At 41.6% G+C, this 19,047-nt stretch overlaps 1 protein-coding gene across 6 annotated transcripts in view; it reads right to left on the bottom strand.

The window, feature by feature from the left end:
- cacna1ia (calcium voltage-gated channel subunit alpha1 Ia) overlaps positions 1-19,047 on the bottom strand; it is a 159,999-nt gene that overhangs the window by 11,773 nt on the left and 129,179 nt on the right. For 3 of the 6 annotated variants that reach the window (XM_037089679.1, XM_037089678.1, XM_037089677.1), the window contains 6 exons: positions 16,138-16,271; positions 15,677-15,747; positions 10,292-10,370; positions 8,907-9,028; positions 6,200-6,655; positions 760-909 (listed from right to left, as the gene is read on the bottom strand). In XM_037089679.1, the coding sequence (XP_036945574.1) occupies positions 760-909; positions 6,200-6,655; positions 8,907-9,028; positions 10,292-10,370; positions 15,677-15,747; positions 16,138-16,271 (1,012 nt within the window). The remainder of the gene's footprint in view (positions 1-759; positions 910-6,199; positions 6,656-8,906; positions 9,029-10,291; positions 10,371-15,676; positions 15,748-16,137; positions 16,272-19,047) is intronic. The other 3 variants (XM_037089683.1, XM_037089682.1, XM_037089681.1) reach the window with 2 other exon arrangements.

The raw sequence follows: 19,047 nt of genomic DNA on the forward strand, positions 1-19,047 counted from the left end.
GACCAAAACTGCCAAAATTGAAATTAAAGACATAAAAAGATGCCTCAATAAATACATTAATATGCCAATAAATGCACCCAAAATAATACTACATCTATTGACTAATTAATGCAATATGATATAAGAGTATTCTGTTTTAATTGCTTTTGTTTTTAGTTACCCTTTTCGTCACATTCTGGATGATAAATCATGGCATGTTTAATACATGTGGGCCTCCAGGTTGGTCACAGCACAGTGGCTGGAGACTATCTCAATAAATAAATTAATATGTCAATAAATGCATCCCAAAAAACACTTTAAATAAATGTAAGCATTCATTAATTTATAAAATACCATTATATTTCTGTTTCCTGTATTCATTAACTTTTATTCAAATTAATATTTCCCATTTCAATTAGCATTTTATGTAATAACGTATCTATTATTTCTCTTTTAAGTATTATTTTCATATTATGTTTCCCTTTGACATTTCTCACTGCATTTTGCGCTTCATTGCAGGTGAGGATGCTGTCATTCAAAGCGTGTCAGGTTAAATATGTATGTGTCTATCCACTGTACGGTAAGATACCGTGGATGGCTGTGTCAAATGTTTTAAAAAATGGATGACTGAGGCTCTGTTTCTCTTAAAAATTTAAACTACCAGGATGAATTTAATATCTGGAGTTACTGCACTCCTCGTGTGTGTGTGTGCATGTGTGTGTGTGCGCGCGTGTGCGTGAGTGCATGTCTGTGGGCGTCCACGTGTGTTCAGGGTGGTACCTCTTGTGGGTGGCCCTTGCAGTCTCTACAGACGGGCGGAGGAGAGGAGTAGTGGTGGAAGACAGAACCGGAGAGGTTGTCGATCATCAGCATCTCCCCCTCCAGTGAATCCTTGATCAGAAGAGAAACGCTGTCCAGCCACTGGCTCTCCTGGAACACATACCACACGTACACACACACACACACACGGACACATACACACAGGACGCAGGCGGGCAGACCAGTATTGCACGCAGGCGCAAACATGTGCACATGCGAGACATGCGAGGACAGAGAACACGTAGGGAAACGCATACACCATTGTTAAGGGTTAAAATATGCCAGTGTGCACACGCAGGTATGTTGTGATACTTTCTCATGTACTCACACAGCCACATATGTCACGCACGCACACGTACATTTCACACTGCCACAGCCTTCACGTCTGTGATTCCACAAAACGAAAAAAAACAAAACACAACGCATCTTAGAGAATTTTGCTACGTCAGAGATCGTTCACAAATAAACCAGAACAAATCCCTCTCTCGCACTCTGTCGGCCTTCAGGGCTAAACATTGCTCACATTTGGCAAAAGGCTCCTCAGTAACATGAATGCGAACCCTCATTAGCCAAGTAACACATAATTTTACTATCAAAGCCTTGAGCACTGAGAACGGTGCAATTACATTTGATGTATCACCTCAATTAGGCTGTTCAATACCTTGTTGAAACAATTTAAGATTTAAGCGTTTGCTTTTGTGCTCTGGGTATTATTAGGTTTAAAGCAATTTAGACTAAATCAGTCAGGGCTTTTTCTTCGACTTAAATGATCCCTCCTTGCTTGAATCTCATCTGCCAGATTGGTTTTTCCCAGAAACCAATCTGGCAGAAAAAGGACAACTGCTGACAGAAAAGAAAAGAAAAAAAAAAAAAAGAAAAGAAAAAGAAACTACTTTAAAAATGATTTCGGTGTTTCTTGGCAGGGCACTGTATTTCACAATGGACTGGGTGCATTGTTGCCTGTAGCACATTCATACCAGCCAAAATAACTGTATTACATCAGCAGATACATCCCAAAAGATACCGCGAAACAAGGTCACTCCTCTTCAATCCCCACACAAGCCTATTTTCATCAACACATTTCCACAACACCGCTTATAGCACTATACTTAGATCTGTTATGCAAACACACATTTCTGACTCATGCTGTTATATTACAATCACTCATGGCTCATGTTCTGAAAAATGAGGGGGCTAAGAATTCAAGAGACAGGTTACTGTACTCCCAGCAATATAAATACACCTCAGTCACGCTGGTTTATGAAACGGTGTTGCAGTGCCACATTTTGGCACAAAGACAAACCGGCTGACTCTGCAATCCAGCGCTTTCTATACATGCATGTATAAAAAACACACACACACTCTCTCTCTCTTTCTCTCTCTCTCACTCACAGTGCCAAGACAGTCCATTCTGTGTAGGTGGAGAGCTTGATATAAAAAAGAAAAAAAAAAAGTTTGATTGACTGTGGTGGCCTATGTGCTGGCCTCCATTAATAACTGTATTAGTGGACAACAATAGGGCCCATCCACAGGGAATGGAGGTTGAGAGAGAGAGAGAGAGAGAGAGAGAGAGAGAGAGAGAGAGAGAGAGAGAGAGAGAGAGGTGAAATTAATTACAGCGTCTATCTAACTGTCACTGGCTCAGCTATTATCTCTCCTCTCTTACTCCCTTACTTTACCACTGTGTGTGTTGACTTCCTACAGAGTCCTCATGTAGTCCCCGTGGAATCCATCACTAGTGTTTCACCACAAAGCAATAAATTAATTGTTCACTATTTATCAGAAGGGCTGGTTATTGGTACTTAATACCTTTTAAATATCGACTGAATGTACCGAGCAGCATTTACGTGTCATACAAAGCGTTCTTTTTGTAGACACATCTGGAAAACCATTACTATTTGTATGGTTTTGCTGCTTAAATGTGGCAATAAGACTAGCCCACTAGCACAGCAGTTGAAGTTGAGCATGTTGTATTTCAGTTCAGTGTGCTCCGATGCTACCAAAACATGTGAGAGCATGGCAACAAGTAGGCACGTAAATGTTCAATGATTAATTGAATCATCGCCGTTAGGAATTTGCTGGATTAAAAAATGCCAACGTCAAAAATTATCTTGTTGCAAATTACAAATGCTCATCAAATATATCCAAATAAAATGCAAAAAAGGTCTTTAATTAAAATGGAAATCACGTCTAATTTAGAAAATGCTTTAAGAAGCATTCTATGCTAGGGTTATCATGATACTAAAATTTCTGACTTTAATACAAAAGAGAGACGTTTGTACTACCAAATTTTGGGGGAAATGAGGTTCCGTAACCTCAATTTGGTTTGATTATGGCCAGCTGTGGAATAACGACAGATGGGGGATCTGCTCTTAAAATGAGATCATTATTTTCTGTTATGCATCATTTAAGTAACTCTGTGTACCTCCTAGTGTGGTATGATACTGCTCCTACTCTGATTTTGCATCAACCATTTCATACATCATTCCAGGGTTTAAAACACTTCTCTAATGGAAAAAATGTCCAACATAGTTCATATGTTATTCATGATGTGGTGATAATCAATTGTTATGGTGGCTGCTATCAATTCATGAATCTGCTCAAAATGTGCATCCCTATCCACAACAGTCAGCTACTTCAGGTAAAACAAATGGTTACCTGGCTAAATCACTCTTTTAATTTTGTGTGTTTACACTTACTGAAATGAAAAATTGCTTCAGGCACATTCTAGTGGGCAGTTTTGTGTGCTAGGTTTGACTATCTGTCATGGATTCCCTCTTAACTTTACCTTATCAAGTGACCCTATTGTTGCTGTTGTCTGTAAGTATTAAAGAAAATGATAAGAGGTATATAATGAAGTTCTATTTTGGTATTAGTGTCACTATAAGGATAATAGTGGGTGATACCCAGCCCTAATTTCATGGCACATTATAGAACACGAGGACATGATGGGTACCTGCAATCTTTCTCAACCAACAAATCTCGTCTGCTGTAACACTGACACTCTCTTTGTCTACATACATCAGTTTTGTGGGCGATGAAAGTCATTTGACACCATAAAAGCCTTATTTCTCATAGCTAATTATTTGTTTTGCGGGAGAAGCTGCACGTAATGTTATGACAATATATGGAGATTCACAGAACCTTAAAGTGGCACAACACGAGATGTCACAATGTTTGGATTTCCTCACATGAGCCTTTTTCCGATTGCACACACGCACACTCCAACCCTGGGACCTGTGCACTGAATAAATTGCATCGGTCTGCCAGATCCCTTATTGCATCACTTGAGAGACGGAGGAAAAAAGAGGGGGAGACGGAGATAGAAAGAGAGCGAGGGGGAGGACGCTGCCAGTGTGTTCTCCCCGGTCTGCATTAAGTTCCTTTGTCAGCCAACACCGGGCTAAAAATGGCTCCGTGCAGCCAACTTTAGCTCTGCAAAGGTGAGACACTCCATGGCAGCTGATGAGTCATCTTTATGTGTATCTCTGCGCGGATATCTCAGACTATCATTAGCGATTTCATTATGGCTGCTCTGCTGTGAGTAGAGATGAGGGACCATCTACACTAACACTGCCACCACATCTTCACTCCAAAAGCGTAGCCGGTGACTGCAAGTCGACAAACTCACACGAGAACTGAAAGGTTAACGAAGCTTTACTAAAAAAGGATTAACCGAGACAGTCGTCCGAGCCTTGCTGTCGTCTGTCGAGTCATTTAATTTGTTTGTTTTCATTTTGAAAAACCTTTGCCCCAAGAAATTGTCTTCTTTAACACAATTGTACTTGCGCAATGTCGCCATTCAGATACAGCTTAATGTCCTTTCCTTACATCTGCCTTTTCTTTTTATTCCCTCTTCTTTGTGTCTATAAAAGAAATACAGTACAAACGAATTGTACAGAGAGATGCTAAAAAATGACTTAGTGTAATGATGCAATGTGGCTGTCAGTCAATCCCACAAAAGAATGGAGTATAGCAATGACTCTCAGCTCTCTCACCACCATTCCACCAGCATATGGAAATGACTGCCATGTTGTTTACCTCTATTGTGTTCTTCCAGCTTGTGAGTTGAATCTGTAATTTTCCCTACATGAACTAATGCACTGATACTGTGCAAAGAGAAGCAAACTGACAGGCAGCCAGAGAAACAGATAAGAATTCAAAGAAGTAGGGATGTCTCCGTTCTGTGATTTGCCCTGGATACTGATCAGAATAGTTTATAATGCAGGATCTGCAGAGACTGAATCTGATCCAAAATTGTTGTTTTCCTGTTATGAGGCTGCAAAGAAGGGACGATCAAAAGAATCCAATTATATTTTCAACTACTATATTTAAGCATATATATATATATATATAAAAGCACATTTAAGCACTATAGATAAGCACATAAATGAAATAAAACAATAACTGTGCTGTTCCGTTTCGCAATGATGCTCTTGTTTCGTCTTGTGCCCAGTAAAGCCTCCAGTAAATCCCTTTGCTTTACAGCGGTGCATTTTTGCACTCTCAGCAGACCTAAAACCCAAACTCTTTCTCAGCCAGGTCAAGTTAAGTTCAGCTCAATGCATTCAAGTGAGCTGTTGAAAAAAAAAACCCAAAACAAAACCTGAAGGCCTGCCAACAGCAGTTTCCAAAGTCTATGTGTAATTGTGTTAAGAAAAATCAGATATATCTCAATATTTACAAAAAATCTGGATTATGACCTTTGCCATAATCATGCATCCCCACTTCAGAGAGCGCACTCGGCATTCATGAAAGTTATTAGAGCGAATATTACAGAGATTTTTAGAAAACTGAGTCATCATATATTCAGAAACTGTTGACTGTGTCAAGTTTTTCACAAGTTCTCACTATATAGAGTCTACTTTCCAATAGGGCTTTCTGTAGAGAAAAGACTGTCAGAGTGAACGCTGCACAGACATTTTGATAATATTTAGGAAACCTCTTTTTGGCCCCGTTAGAGACTAAATAGTGTGGTTGTGAGGCGTCTTCAATACCTTACTGGTACAGAGTCATTTCAGCAGAAACTGCCAGCCATTGTTGACGCCGCTCTTCACTTTCCCTACAATGCGCTACATTATGCAGCGGTTCCACTGTGTGCAGCGAAGCATTACAGCAGAGCTACAGCTGGGTCACATCTGGGACAGAATTTAAAAATGAATCAGAAATGGATAAATATTAATGAGGATAGGATTTGTGATTAGCTATAATGGATCCCTTACAAAAAAGAAATTCTGATCGCGCAGATCATGGAGACATCCCTACTTGCAGACACAGACACACATGCACGCCCCCACACACACTGACGTGAACACCACACATACCAAACAGGCCTTTCACACACTACCAGGAAATAGGTGTAAGAACACTCGCACCCTCGCTCTCTCTCACAAACACTCACTTGTGCTGGTGAGTACAGGCTCCGGATGGAGTCTCGGGAGTTGTACCCTCCTGGGTGCCCAGTGGCTGACGCGTGGCGCATCTTCCTCATTCCTTCTCCCTTCTCTCCTCTGGCACCTCCTCGCTCCTTCCCCGCTGTTGTGCCTCCAGGCCCTGAACCAGCAGCGACTAGTCCTTTGTCCATCCTCGCACCCCCGCAGCCGGGGGCGCCCATGCAACAGAGGGTGCCCTGGGCCAGCTCCAGCTCAATTTCTGCATCCATCTCCGCCTCCTCTGCGGCCTCCTTGTTGGAGTCGTCCAGGTGCTTCATCAGCACGGCCACCACCACATTGATGAGCACGAACTGGGCGGTGAGCACGAAGGAGACAAAGTACATAGGCGAAATAAACTGAAGGCTCGGATTGCAGGCATAGTCCACATCGGTGCCGTGGTCCGGTGGGCACTCCCGCAATGTGTCCTGGAGGCAGAAGGTGGGGAAAAATGTGGTTGGTTAGAAGAGGAGGAAGAGACACAACAGATAAGCTCTCAGGGTTACCACAGTTGAGGATAAAGTTCTGCAACAAATACTTTCTTTGAAGTTTGTAACTTTGAGGTCTTGGTGAGATGTGAGTTGAGAAGTGAGTCAGGGGGGTGTTGGTGCCATTTTCTGGGTATTCATTAGGCTATATTTCTGTGTTGTCTTTGATTTTACTGTAGGAAACTGATACAAGTGTTATACATTACTTAGCCACAGAGAAATGCACTCGGCCCTCATTTAGAGACTGTTTCTTAAAAACAGCCATTAGGATTTCCATAAGGTTGTGATGTCACAACTGTACAAACACCAGCACAGCCTATGCGGAATCACGGTGGGAGGGGCCTGCTCAGGTCTGTGACAAATGACCAATTAGAACAGGCTGGGCTTTGGGGGGCTTTACAGATACAGGCACCAGAAAACAGAGCATGAGGGTGAATAGAGATGCTGCAGCGTGAGACGAGTAATTTGAACAATAAAGCAATTTCTAGTAGACAACCAACACGAAAGTAGGAACCCCCAAAAATAATTATTATGGGACATTTTCACAACAATGTAAAAATCCTTCTTAATTTGAGGCAGTAATAGAATGCATCTAGTTCATGTTAACAAGGCTCTTTGTATTCATGACAACTTGCATAATCATCAAACACTTAATTGTTTTCCTTCCATGCAAAACGACGGGAGGCGTTCCTTTCTCTTCTCTAGCATTATTCTCGTGGTTTTCCACTCTGGTTAACATGCACTCGGTGGAGTTCAGTCAGAGCAGAACCAAAGTGACAAGTGTTTTCTGCAAGTACACATATCTCACCCAGGCTGTGACCACACATAACAATTTTTAGCCCTCTGAGCTGAAGCTGGTCTTTTCTATCTAATTTGGCATGACATTTACACACTGTGCTCCTTCACACGACTACTCCCTCTTCTGCCTTCACTCGTTTTTCCATCTTATTTCTCTCCAAATTTTAGTTCCAAATCTTCATTTACTCTCACACATGCTTGTGCTGTGCCCCCCCCTTTCCATTTTTGATGTAATTTTCCCTGAAGAGGGGAGAAGAAAGCATAATAACTGGTCAGTTCTTTTAACCTTCTGTTCAATCCTCTCATCCCCCCTCTTATTACAGTTCACTGGTGCCTCCTTTTCTCCCCCCTGCCCTCTTCCTTCATTATGTCTTCTCTTCCCTGCATGGCTAATTACCACTCTGCCTCACCTGCTTCTTACTAAACCAAAGCAGATTTGCCTCTCTCATGGCAAAGGTGATCATTTGACAGCTAAAATGACAGCAATTTACTCAGAGGGGAAGCACATGTGGCCCGCTGGTTTGCTTCATGGCCCGCTACCATCCACACTGCCTGTATCCAGTGTGTGTTTAATGGTCCACGGCCGACACACTCCAGCATAATCTCTATTCCCCCTGCAGCCTAGGTGTGCGGAGGAGCAGCCACAGCTCCTTGTGGCATTAGATGTGTGTTCAGGTGAAATTGGTGTTTTGTGTGTGTGCATTGAGGCACAGTCGCCCTCCTGCCCATCAGTAAGCTAATCTGTGCCACCAGTGCCGAGCAAGCACATTTCCTTTTCATCGGTGAGCATCGCTAGAGTGGAAGATAGGATGGATGAGAGAAATAGAGGAGGATTTTGTCTCTTGACACCTCACTGTTTTCTATAAGTCTGTGATTGTGTTTTTCTTTTGAATCACAAACACGTATGCTGTATGAAGTTTGTGTATGTCCTGCGCTCCAAAGTGTTAGGCTTTGTACCAGGGTTATTGTAGTTCACTAAAACTGGGCTACAAACTAAAACTAGTGAAAAGAATGTTTTAGTCAAAGTTGCAATATGTTAAAATTGGTCACCTTTGTGAAATCTCATACTACAAATACAATAGAGGGCAGCATATCACTAGACTAACAACTGATTGCTGCCATCAGCTCGTCAGCTCAGTTAGCCACGCAGCTAGCAGTTTGGCCGCTCAGAGCAGTGGGGGGAGCGCAACACAGGAGCTCTGGACCATGATGTGTAGCTGGTTAGCGTGCTATGTTCAGTAGATACCTCCACAAGAATACACACATATCATAACACTATTTCTACACATTCTGTTGATAATTTAAGTTAATTTCTAACTTTAAAAAGACAGTAATGAGAAAAAAGACAAATACAAGTAACTTTATCTTGTACACTGTGAATACATCTTCATACCTTCATGATGCCATTCCAGTTGTCGCCCGTGGAGACTTGAAACAAGGTAAGGAAAGCCATGCCAAAGTTCTCAAAAGTAGCGTGACGACTCATACCCTCGCATGGGTAGTCAGGATTACATACTGAACATGAGAGTGAGGTGGGTGGAAGGTAGTAGAGGAAGAACAGAAGTTATCAGGTCACAGATAAGAAAGAGGTGAAGAGATTAAGAGAAAGAGGGAGAAAATGGGACAGGAAGGGAGCAGGGATAACAAAAGAAGAAAAGGATCAGCACGTCATTACTCCTTTAAACAGCAGAAACATGCACCGTCTCTGTCACTAAGCTGCCTGTGGATGACTGTCCAAACAAGCCAACTCGGTGTAGACACAGTCTGTTATCAAATCAGCAGCAATGTGACCAAAACATTCTATTTGTCTTTGAGCTTATATCCCAAGATAATCTCTGGAAGGGCCTCAAGAAAGAGACACTTGCATTTGCCACTAATCCTTTCTCCTGCCAAGCTCCAATAGGAAGCAACGTTGCCACTGGCTGCAGCTGCAGCACACAAGGGAAATGTGACAGTTTGAAATATATTTCTTCCAACTTCAATGTGGATATTTTAGGACAGTGCTTATATATCAGAATACGGGAGAGTGGGTTGATTCTCTAATGGCTGTCGGACTGCAGGAGAGAGAACTGATGAAAAGGGGAAATAAGGAGATTGTCAGGCTAAAGTGAATACAAGTCATTTGGCTTTTATGTGCACGAAAATGAGAACATGAAAACTGGAAGTTGTTATTTTGCTGAGACAGACACTGATAAGTGTTGATCACCTACATGTATGGGGATGATATGTGTGTAGACCATATGCTCTGCAGCTAGTTGGAGTTGTCCTTTCATCTCAACTTTAACACATATATATGAGTATGTGGTGAAAGGATTAGGAGCTTATGCACATTACCACAGATATAATGGTGCACATTGTGTCACATGATGGATAACACACAGTATCTCATGTTGTGCCTTGAGACAAGGAAAATGTGTTTAAATCTCAAAATCCTTGAATTAGCACAGAGATTCTCCTGCACACAGTCGTTCTCTGAAAGCTTCACGGATTGTTTCTTTAAACATTTATCCTATTACAACGGCAGAACTATCCAAACATTTTTTTTTTCACATTTAATAATCAGTGTATCACTGAATTTTAATGAATGGGATCTTATTACAATCACAGATCACGGCCTTGATTCTTGAGTCTTTAGAAAACTCCTTTTTAACTGGCAAAGTTCCCTTAATTCATTTATGGTTTCTCTTCACAGATTTCTACTGAAATTAAAAAAAAAAAAAAAATCCAACAGTATAATTAGAGGTTTTTAAGTGACACAGACACAACTGGGACACTTACCAAGTTCTCCAAAAAGCTCTACTCCTAAGGCGGCGTAGATGAAAAACAGCAGCATGAAGAGCAGGCCCAGGTTACCCACCTGCAACACAAGCATGCGCGCGCACACACACACACACACACACACACACACACACACACACACACACACACACACACACACACACACAGAAGAACATGCACATGTTTTAAACCATTTGAAAGCATAACAACAACATAGTGTCTAGGTTATATGTTCTGGATAAGCCATACTAAAATACTCTAAAACATAATGCACAAGATGTGGTTTTCTTTAGAGGACTGCAATAAAAAAGCCTTCCATCTTAAACATATTCTTAAAACCAACAGAAAATGTTGCGTCTTCAAACAACAAAAGACCAAGATGTCACTGGTATTGGGACCTGTGATAAATCAGTTGTACACTTGCTTGAGGGTAATTCAACCTTATTTTGAATTTCTGTTCAAGTCAGTCATTTTTGAAACAACTAACCACAAGACAAGAATGTCCTCAGATCAACAATCCACTTTTTTTTTTTTTTCAAACACTGCCACTAAACAAACTGGCGGGAGATCAAGCTGTAATGGCCGTACATTAAGAATGCCACATAGGACTCCAAACTGTTTCTAGCATGCTGCTCCTGCATCCTGCTAACTCCTGCACACCACGGCAGCAGCTTCCTCTGAGACCTTGATACGGCTGAACCCCTGATGCTGTTGTGCATTTCTGAGTTTGGGGTTTTGGGATTTGGCTCGGTTCCACCACAAAACAAACCTTCTGTTCCCACAACTTAATGGTGACAATGATGTTCCGCGCTAAACACTCAGGGCAAAAACTCTTAATCCCATCACAGGAAAACAAAAACCCAGTCTCCTATTCACTGTTTTTGACACCGTGCTGCTCCACCGGGGGATGAGAGAAAAGCACCAACAGATAGTTATAATTATTCTCCATGTGATCTGAAGTGAAGTTTAGTTCACTCCACCTGTTTTTCAATGGAAAGCTACGGGAAATTTGCAGTTGTGTTTCGTGTTTGGTCTCGGAATAGTGCATCAACATTGCGAATATGACAGAGCCTGTTCTGAGGAGATTACACACTGCAGTGTAGACAGAGTTTATTAAAAGGGGGCTGTTCTCAGTGTGAAGCACGGTTTGGCAGGACTATCTACAGTGAGGTCTAGCTCTAAAAGAAAAGTCACGGTGGAAATGAATGTTTATTCATAATACCAGGGGAAGGATCTCAGTAAATAGGAGCCAAGTTGTGATTGGGATTGGACGAAGGTTAAACTAAATTAAACTAAAATGAGATTTCAGAGCAACCATGTCTTTTATACTCAGGGAAAAAAACCCTTTGTTTAGATGATGTCTCCTCTCCTTTGAAATCCACTAAAAACACAGAGAGAATATACTATTAATCACTGATAAATGCTGCTAAAGACGCTGGAATAAATGGCCTGATATGATTCACTTGGTTAGTCTACAAAGGTCAATTCTTCTACCTTAAGGAAGAGCGGCAGAAGGTGGTGACAAAAAGAACAAAATATCTTCATCCATGTAACACAATTGAAGTGTTTTGCAGCACCTACATAACTGAGATATTAAAGTTAGCTTTTTATGTAGATGAATACACTCCATTACATGCAGAACAGTCTGATGAGTCCCTTTGGACTCACAGTAATGGAGGCGATTGCCTTCCAACCTTTCATTTGGATTCTGTAATGATTCTTAATGCGACTGTTCTGGTCTTTGTCTCAACTACATCTCTTACGTTAGAGCTATTCTGCCTTGTGTGCTTAACAATCTGCTCCTCTAATGGCCTGGGCCTATTTGGGATCCAATAACTGGATGAAAATAAGCTTGAGCTGTCCATAGATTTTGTTGTGATTTGTAAATTTGATGATCTGAGGTGAGACAGCGAAGGTGAAAACATTGGACTTTCATGTACACGTCAATTCTGAGTCTTGGGGTTATTTTGCTTACATCACTTTTTCAGGTGAGTGTAAAAATCCCAAACACACATTAAGGTGTTTGTTGTTTTGTTAGCAGATGGACAGATATTGCAATAGCGATGTAATTCTAAATAATTATGGGTGATTCATTTTTACATCACAATTTTCAAAAAACTGGAAATATCATGACAATGTGCCATTTCTCCTGGTTTCTGCCAAACAAACATGTTTTATGACATCTGGAGAACAAGCTTTGTAGGCCAGAGAATCGCTGCAGCACTACAACATTCCATTAAAACACTGTTTCGTGACACATTGCCTTTATATAAAAATTGCAGTTCTTGTGACTTGGATATTGCACTTAGTCATGTTGACGTTTTGATTATTTCGTGATTAATTGTGCAGCACTACACGATGCCATCACCGCTGCCCAATCGCTACTGCAAAGTCTCTGACCCCAAACGATGACACTGGTGCAGGCTCGCAGCGCTCGTGTCCGGAGTATTTTGGACTCATTTTTACACAGTGGGAGGAGGTGGTGAACCATGCCCCATCTTTATATGCCCTATGTCATCTTTGTATGTCAAGTTCAGATTTATGTTCTGGAAATGTATGCAGATTAGCCAGTGTTTAATTAAGACAGTCTCAAAAATGTTATTTTCTTAATATAAGTAAACATCAAGGGAAGTTTAATGGTAATATCTATTTGGGGTCCTAACAGTGTCATAGCCATCAGTGCTGAAAAAAATAGTTTAAATTGAAAAATGTAAAGTAATTGTAGGTCACAAACTGTAAAAATCAAGGTTAAATCCTGTGGATATGAAGAATTGTGACAACATGAAATCTATCATTTAAATTAAAATGATAACTTGTAAAGTGTCTTTGAGTACCTGAAAAGCGCAATATAATATAAATGTATTATCATTATTATTATCAAATCTTTTTACAGTCTTCACCTGTAGTGTCTCACCTTATAAGGACGGAGACCAAAATTCTCATCATCAATTATTTAAGTCTCACAGGGGACAGCAGTCCCACAGCACAAACTGTATCCCATGTGGTGTCCACATCTGCCTTAGGCTGCTCTGGAGGCTTCTCAGCCATAGAGAAGCGATTAAACAACTGGCTTGACTTTATTGCCAACATGATGTAAGCTATTAGTGTAAGTAAACGGTGTGTTGCAGCCATTTTACACAAGTCGGCGAGGAGAGGATAATGGAGGATGCTCGTGGGTTAGATGACTTTGTCTTTGTAAAGACAAACTATAAAAATACATTTTCTCCCAACATGTCAGCGAGCTATTAAGTTTATTCACCCATTTAGTCTGAGTGTTTGGATCCTTCATTACATCTCCATGTCCTGTCAAGGCCTATTAAATATATACACAGCTTCCCATCGCGTTTCATCTCATGAACTATTATTCTAGCAGACATCTGTCCCCGTGTGCCCTGATGGCATTATTCATATTCCTTGCCTTCTCATACCAATAGCTGTGTGTTCGTCTGCTCCTTTGTCCTGCTGGATCATGAAGCCTTTGTTGAAATGTCAATACTGTACTCAATATCCTACGTGATGTAATGAAGGAATGTTGGCAGCTCGCCATTTCATTTTCACAGTGAAATATAGCAGAATATCACCTCAGGTTAATATCTTGCCAGATGTAACGCTTTCACTCTGTCAGTACCTCAACATGCACACACACCCATACAGAGAGAGAGAGGGAGAGAGAGAGGGAGAGAGAAAGAGAGAGACCTCCTGGAATTGTTTAATTAGCCCCAGTTTTAATTACCTCCCCTGGTGCCCTTGGGATAGTGCAAAGGGCTCAGTGTTAATGAGAGAGGGATCAATAGAAAAGAAAGACAAGGAATCTGTTCTCCCTCACCTCTGCCTGCCCTCCTTTCACCACACCACCTGTTTCCCTCTGTTTGCTTCATCTTACTGTTGATGGTCAATGGGTCAGACTGTGTGTGTGTGTGTGTGTGTGCACGTATATGACTGTGGCTGCACATCCATAAATAGGCTCTACAATAGTGTTTGCATCAACACATCCTGTCTAGACAACACCTTTACTTTTGAGGAACTGTTCAGCATGTGGGGAAATATGCTAATGAGGAGATTGATACTATTACACTTGCAGTAAATCTGTAGCTGGACAGCACAGCTGGTTAGCTTAGCTTAGTTACATCCATACGTATTTGTTCCGATTAAACAAGCAAGATACGTTAGTGAGTGGGTTTACGAGATGTTAGTTGGTAGATTTGTTACACCCCACTGTGGGGTCACCCATGGGGTTTGGGAACTATTCTTTGGAGCCAAGATCCTGTGGTAGCTTGTCTATCATAAGGTTGCCCTGCCCTAAATCACACCCCACTTTATTGTCTATTTTACTCAAATGGGACCATAATTCAGAAAATCAAATCCCAAAAACATCATGCTGTGTTGACGAAAACTAGCAAAACCAGCAACCATAAACTCATTAGATAAGTGTTTACTGAGGTAATAAATCAAGTGAGAAGAAGCGTCATTTTCTCATAGGCTTACATATAGTTTGACTTCTGCAACCAGTACAGGTTGAAGGCACTTCCACATTGGTTTCACTTTCACAGCAGATGCTTTGAACTGAGCCACACTAGTTGTTTACCCTTCTTCCAAGTCTTGATGCTAAGCTATGCTAATCGGCTTCTTGCTCTCAACTAACTAAAGCTACATCAAACTACTGCTCTTTGCATTCACAGATACAGTAATGGGGATGTCAGCATTCCAACAAATGCTTTCACAAAGACACCAGTTAGTAGGTTAAAGCAAATACAGCTTTAGGGAAAGCCTCTTGATTAATAAACATTGAGTCTTGATGAAGGCATGAACATGAGGCCGGATAAAAAAAACAAAATACAGAAAGTTAAATATAATATAAATTTATTTTTTTCCCTCATCTCCTTTTTATCCTTAATTCATGACATTAAGCTTCAAAGCAAACATGCACTACTTCCAGACACAAAGCACACTGAGCAAAGATGCATTCTGGGTATTTTGACAGTGGGACGACCTAGAAAACTGTCTGACTCTGAGGACATTTCACCACCAAATGAACTACAGAATGCTGTAAGAAGCTCCCACTGTTTCTAGCACACTGTGGCCACAGCGGGAGTCTGGGTGCTCTCCATGGTGCTGAAAGTGAAAACAAGACAAGCCTACTATGTGTGTATGTGCACATGTGCACATGTGTTGGTGTGCGAGTCTTCCAGTCTGTGGCATGAATGAGTCATCTATTAGAGTTGCCTACAGGCCAACAGAGGAACATAATGAGAGGGCTAGTAGCACTCTGGCTATTGACTGGAATCACAAAACTCGCTGTGGGAATGTGAAGTGTGAGTCTGTGAGGGGGAAAAAAAGGGAGAGACAGTGTTTGTCACTGTGTGTGTGTGTGTGTGTGTGAGGTACCTGAGGCAGGGCTTGGACCACCGTATCCAGCAGGGCTCTCATTCCCGTCGCCATTTTCAGCAGTTTCAGCACTGTGTGTGTGCGTCAGAGAGACAGAGAGAGAAATTTTAAGTGTGGCTATTAAGGGGGAAATCCCTCAGGTTCAATTACAGACTAAATGGGAAACATGAAACTGTGTAAAGGTCAGTTTTTAATTCACATCCAGTCACACACACACACACACACACACACACGCACACACACACACACACACGTGCGTGCACACAGCCCTTTAGAACCGAGCTGCAATGCTATAGCTAACTGGCTAGCGAAAGTTGATTACAGGCTCTAGAGTTATATTTTAACACACCATTAACCATTAACATCAAGTCAATATTCTAGTTCACTGAAAGCATTTACAGGAAGTGTGGCTGCGATAAGGCTTGTGAGTGAGCGTGTACGTGTGCGTATTTCACACGTACCTCGAGCTATCCTCAGTACTCTCATGATCCTGATGATAGTGGGGTTGATGGGCAGGGCAGCGCTGATCTCGATCTCCTCCAGGGTGATGCCCATCACTGACAGAAGCACGATGGCCAAGTCCAACTGGTTCCACCTAGCACAAACACACACACACGCACACACACTCGTGTGATGGAGGAAGGTGCACAGGGGCATTGCAACACACATGCATACAAAAAAAAAACAGAAACACACATATGTATGTCACATACAGATGTTCACTTGTTGGTGAAGTCCTACACTCAGGGCTGAGCCTAACTATGCAAAGAGGTACGTAGTCAATCACCTTTCCGCTCATTGATCTCTTTTATGATCCTCACATTTATACCAACGATGCTACAGAGCCTCATCACCAAAAGCCCCTAATAAATCCATCATGTGTGGATAAAATGCTTGTCATACAAATTGCTTGAGCGCAGATGGGAAACAGATGTTGCCAAATCAGATGCATTTGTTGGGATCAAAGTGTTTGAAGCGACCATATTAATCACATCATCTGAGTTTTGGGAAAACCGTTGAAAACCTGACGCAACTATTCCACTACTATACCATGCTTTTATTTGCTTTTGCGCATCCTTTATCGCCTCATGTAATCGCTTCAGGGGGCACTGTAGCCCTCATTCATCTCCTGAGTTTTTGGAAGACAGTCAGTGGGTTAACATCTTTTGTGAAACCACAAAGCTGGCCCTAAAGCTGTGCAGTTTTCATGGAGGAGGCTAAATCAGGTGCACATCTGATCCGCGTTCACAAAGCGAGGCACCCAGAGTGCTAAAACATTTGCCACTGCCAACCCATTTGTCAGAATGCCTGCCAAACTCTCTCATTTAAATGCCAATGAGAGCAGTGTATCAACCGCCGCCCGTGACTCATTATCATCTTGCACATGATTGTGTTTCCCTCTGTTGTCAGGGCCTGCCTGGGTCCCTACTTCTTTTTCACATATTTGTCACAGGCATGTTATCATCTGAGGTTTCAGTGATACAGACCCTTCAAGGGATGGTTTGGTTTTTGTTTTTTTTTTTAAGTGGGGTTAGGAGCACTGGTAAGGAAGCTTCGGTAAGCAATGTACTTAACCACCTAAAAAGAAAGTCCACACTATATTTAGAATGTTTTCACCATTTTACCTTGCCTGTAAAACAGCTCTCTCTAATGGGACACTGACGCCATAATAACAGTGATTTCACTTTCCAGAATGAGGGAGCTGCTACTCAACTGCTGCCTCGATCCGCTAGTTTGGGTTATTGTGTGACTTTGGTGAGTCCGAACAAACCCTTGAACTAAACACCGATGTCTGGAAGCTTTGAAGTAAGCGATATGACGGCTTCAGCTCCCTGGCAGAAGAGGCTGTCTGAGGGCAAGGCAAAGCGGTGAAAATATGAAAATAGAGAAAGAATTTACAGCCACTCCTTTGACCACTGCTCAAGACACACCTTAAAGCAGGTAGACCTTTTGTAATGTGATATACAAATCCCAGCAGTGCCGAGTCAAAACAAGCCAAGGTGAGCCAGCATGCATAGGGAAAAGACCCATTTCTGGGAGTAATTGCCTTATACAGCCCTACTTCTAAAAAACAAAAGTATCTCTTCAAGGCTGAAGATGGCAGCTCCCTTTGTTCATATTTGCATAACAATGTTCCTTAAAATCACTTTAACACATCAGAGTCAAAGGAACAGACTAACTCACCTGATAAAGATGCACCCGATACTCATCCAAAGGCACATTTAATGTGGACATTCATATCTCCTTGACGGCCTCAGACCTTTAAATATCAATACATCTACAGTGTATACACACACGCACACACACATACCTACAGACTTACAGTGCGTGGTGACACCACCTACTCCATTGACCCATTTCTCAATTTGACCCCAGCCTATAAATCACACTATGCACAGTGACTGTTCACGGCTGCTGCTGACACAACATAAAAAGAGACAAAGTGCCAGGTGGTGGGCGCCTGATAAATCCTCCCTATATCCGCCCATCTCTTTTCTCATTTCATCGCTCATTTGCCCTTTTTCTTTGATCAGTCCAGCTTCCCCTCCTATATATCATCAGATTCTTCCTCAGCCACCTCATTTCTCTTAACCATCCCTCCTTACCCGTCTTTCTCTCCCAGCTAACCAAAATAGGTCAATGACATTAAAGTACCATCAGCGCAATATAAGCTCCCGAATCTGTTTCTGCCTTTAATTAGTCACCACACAGCCCCAAAAAGAATAAGACATCAGTTTCGTCGCCGTGCACATTTGGGTGAGTGACGAATCAATTAGTCTGAGCTGGGAGTGAATGACTGTGGGAGTACTGAGGTGTGTTTCTCATGGAGGTCAGACAAAGGTGAATACAGTGAGTTGGAGAAATGGAGAGCACAGCAGTGTAACCAGCACAGAGCTAATAAGACTGTAAATTTTAGTTAGTAGAATGATACTGCGGCTTAACACCTTCTTTTTTCAATCTGACTCATATTGTGTGAGGTCAATAAATGACCACGAAGAAAAATTCGAAAGAACTGTCATATCCGTTTCAAAAGCTTTCTGAATGAAAATTACATTCATTATGTTATCCACAGAGTTCTTTCTGTCAGAAGTGGAAACACAACATTTGCCAAGGAAACAGTCAAGACATGACAACATATATATTTTGGATTTGACATACTAGTTTAAAAACAACAAAAAAAATAATTTACTTGGAAAACGACTGTAAAAATGGAAACGACTTGGAAAAGGATGTTAAGATGGACATCAATTGACTAAAAATGTCTATGGATGTGTGCTCAGCTCAGCTGGTGCTTTAAGTGCTATAAAGGAAATCATAAGTTCCACTGTGCACATTAACGGGTTGAAAAGGAATTATAGTTTGTACTTACA

This window comes from Acanthopagrus latus, chromosome 23 (assembly GCF_904848185.1).
Source record: "Acanthopagrus latus isolate v.2019 chromosome 23, fAcaLat1.1, whole genome shotgun sequence".
Lineage (NCBI taxonomy): Eukaryota > Metazoa > Chordata > Actinopteri > Spariformes > Sparidae > Acanthopagrus > Acanthopagrus latus.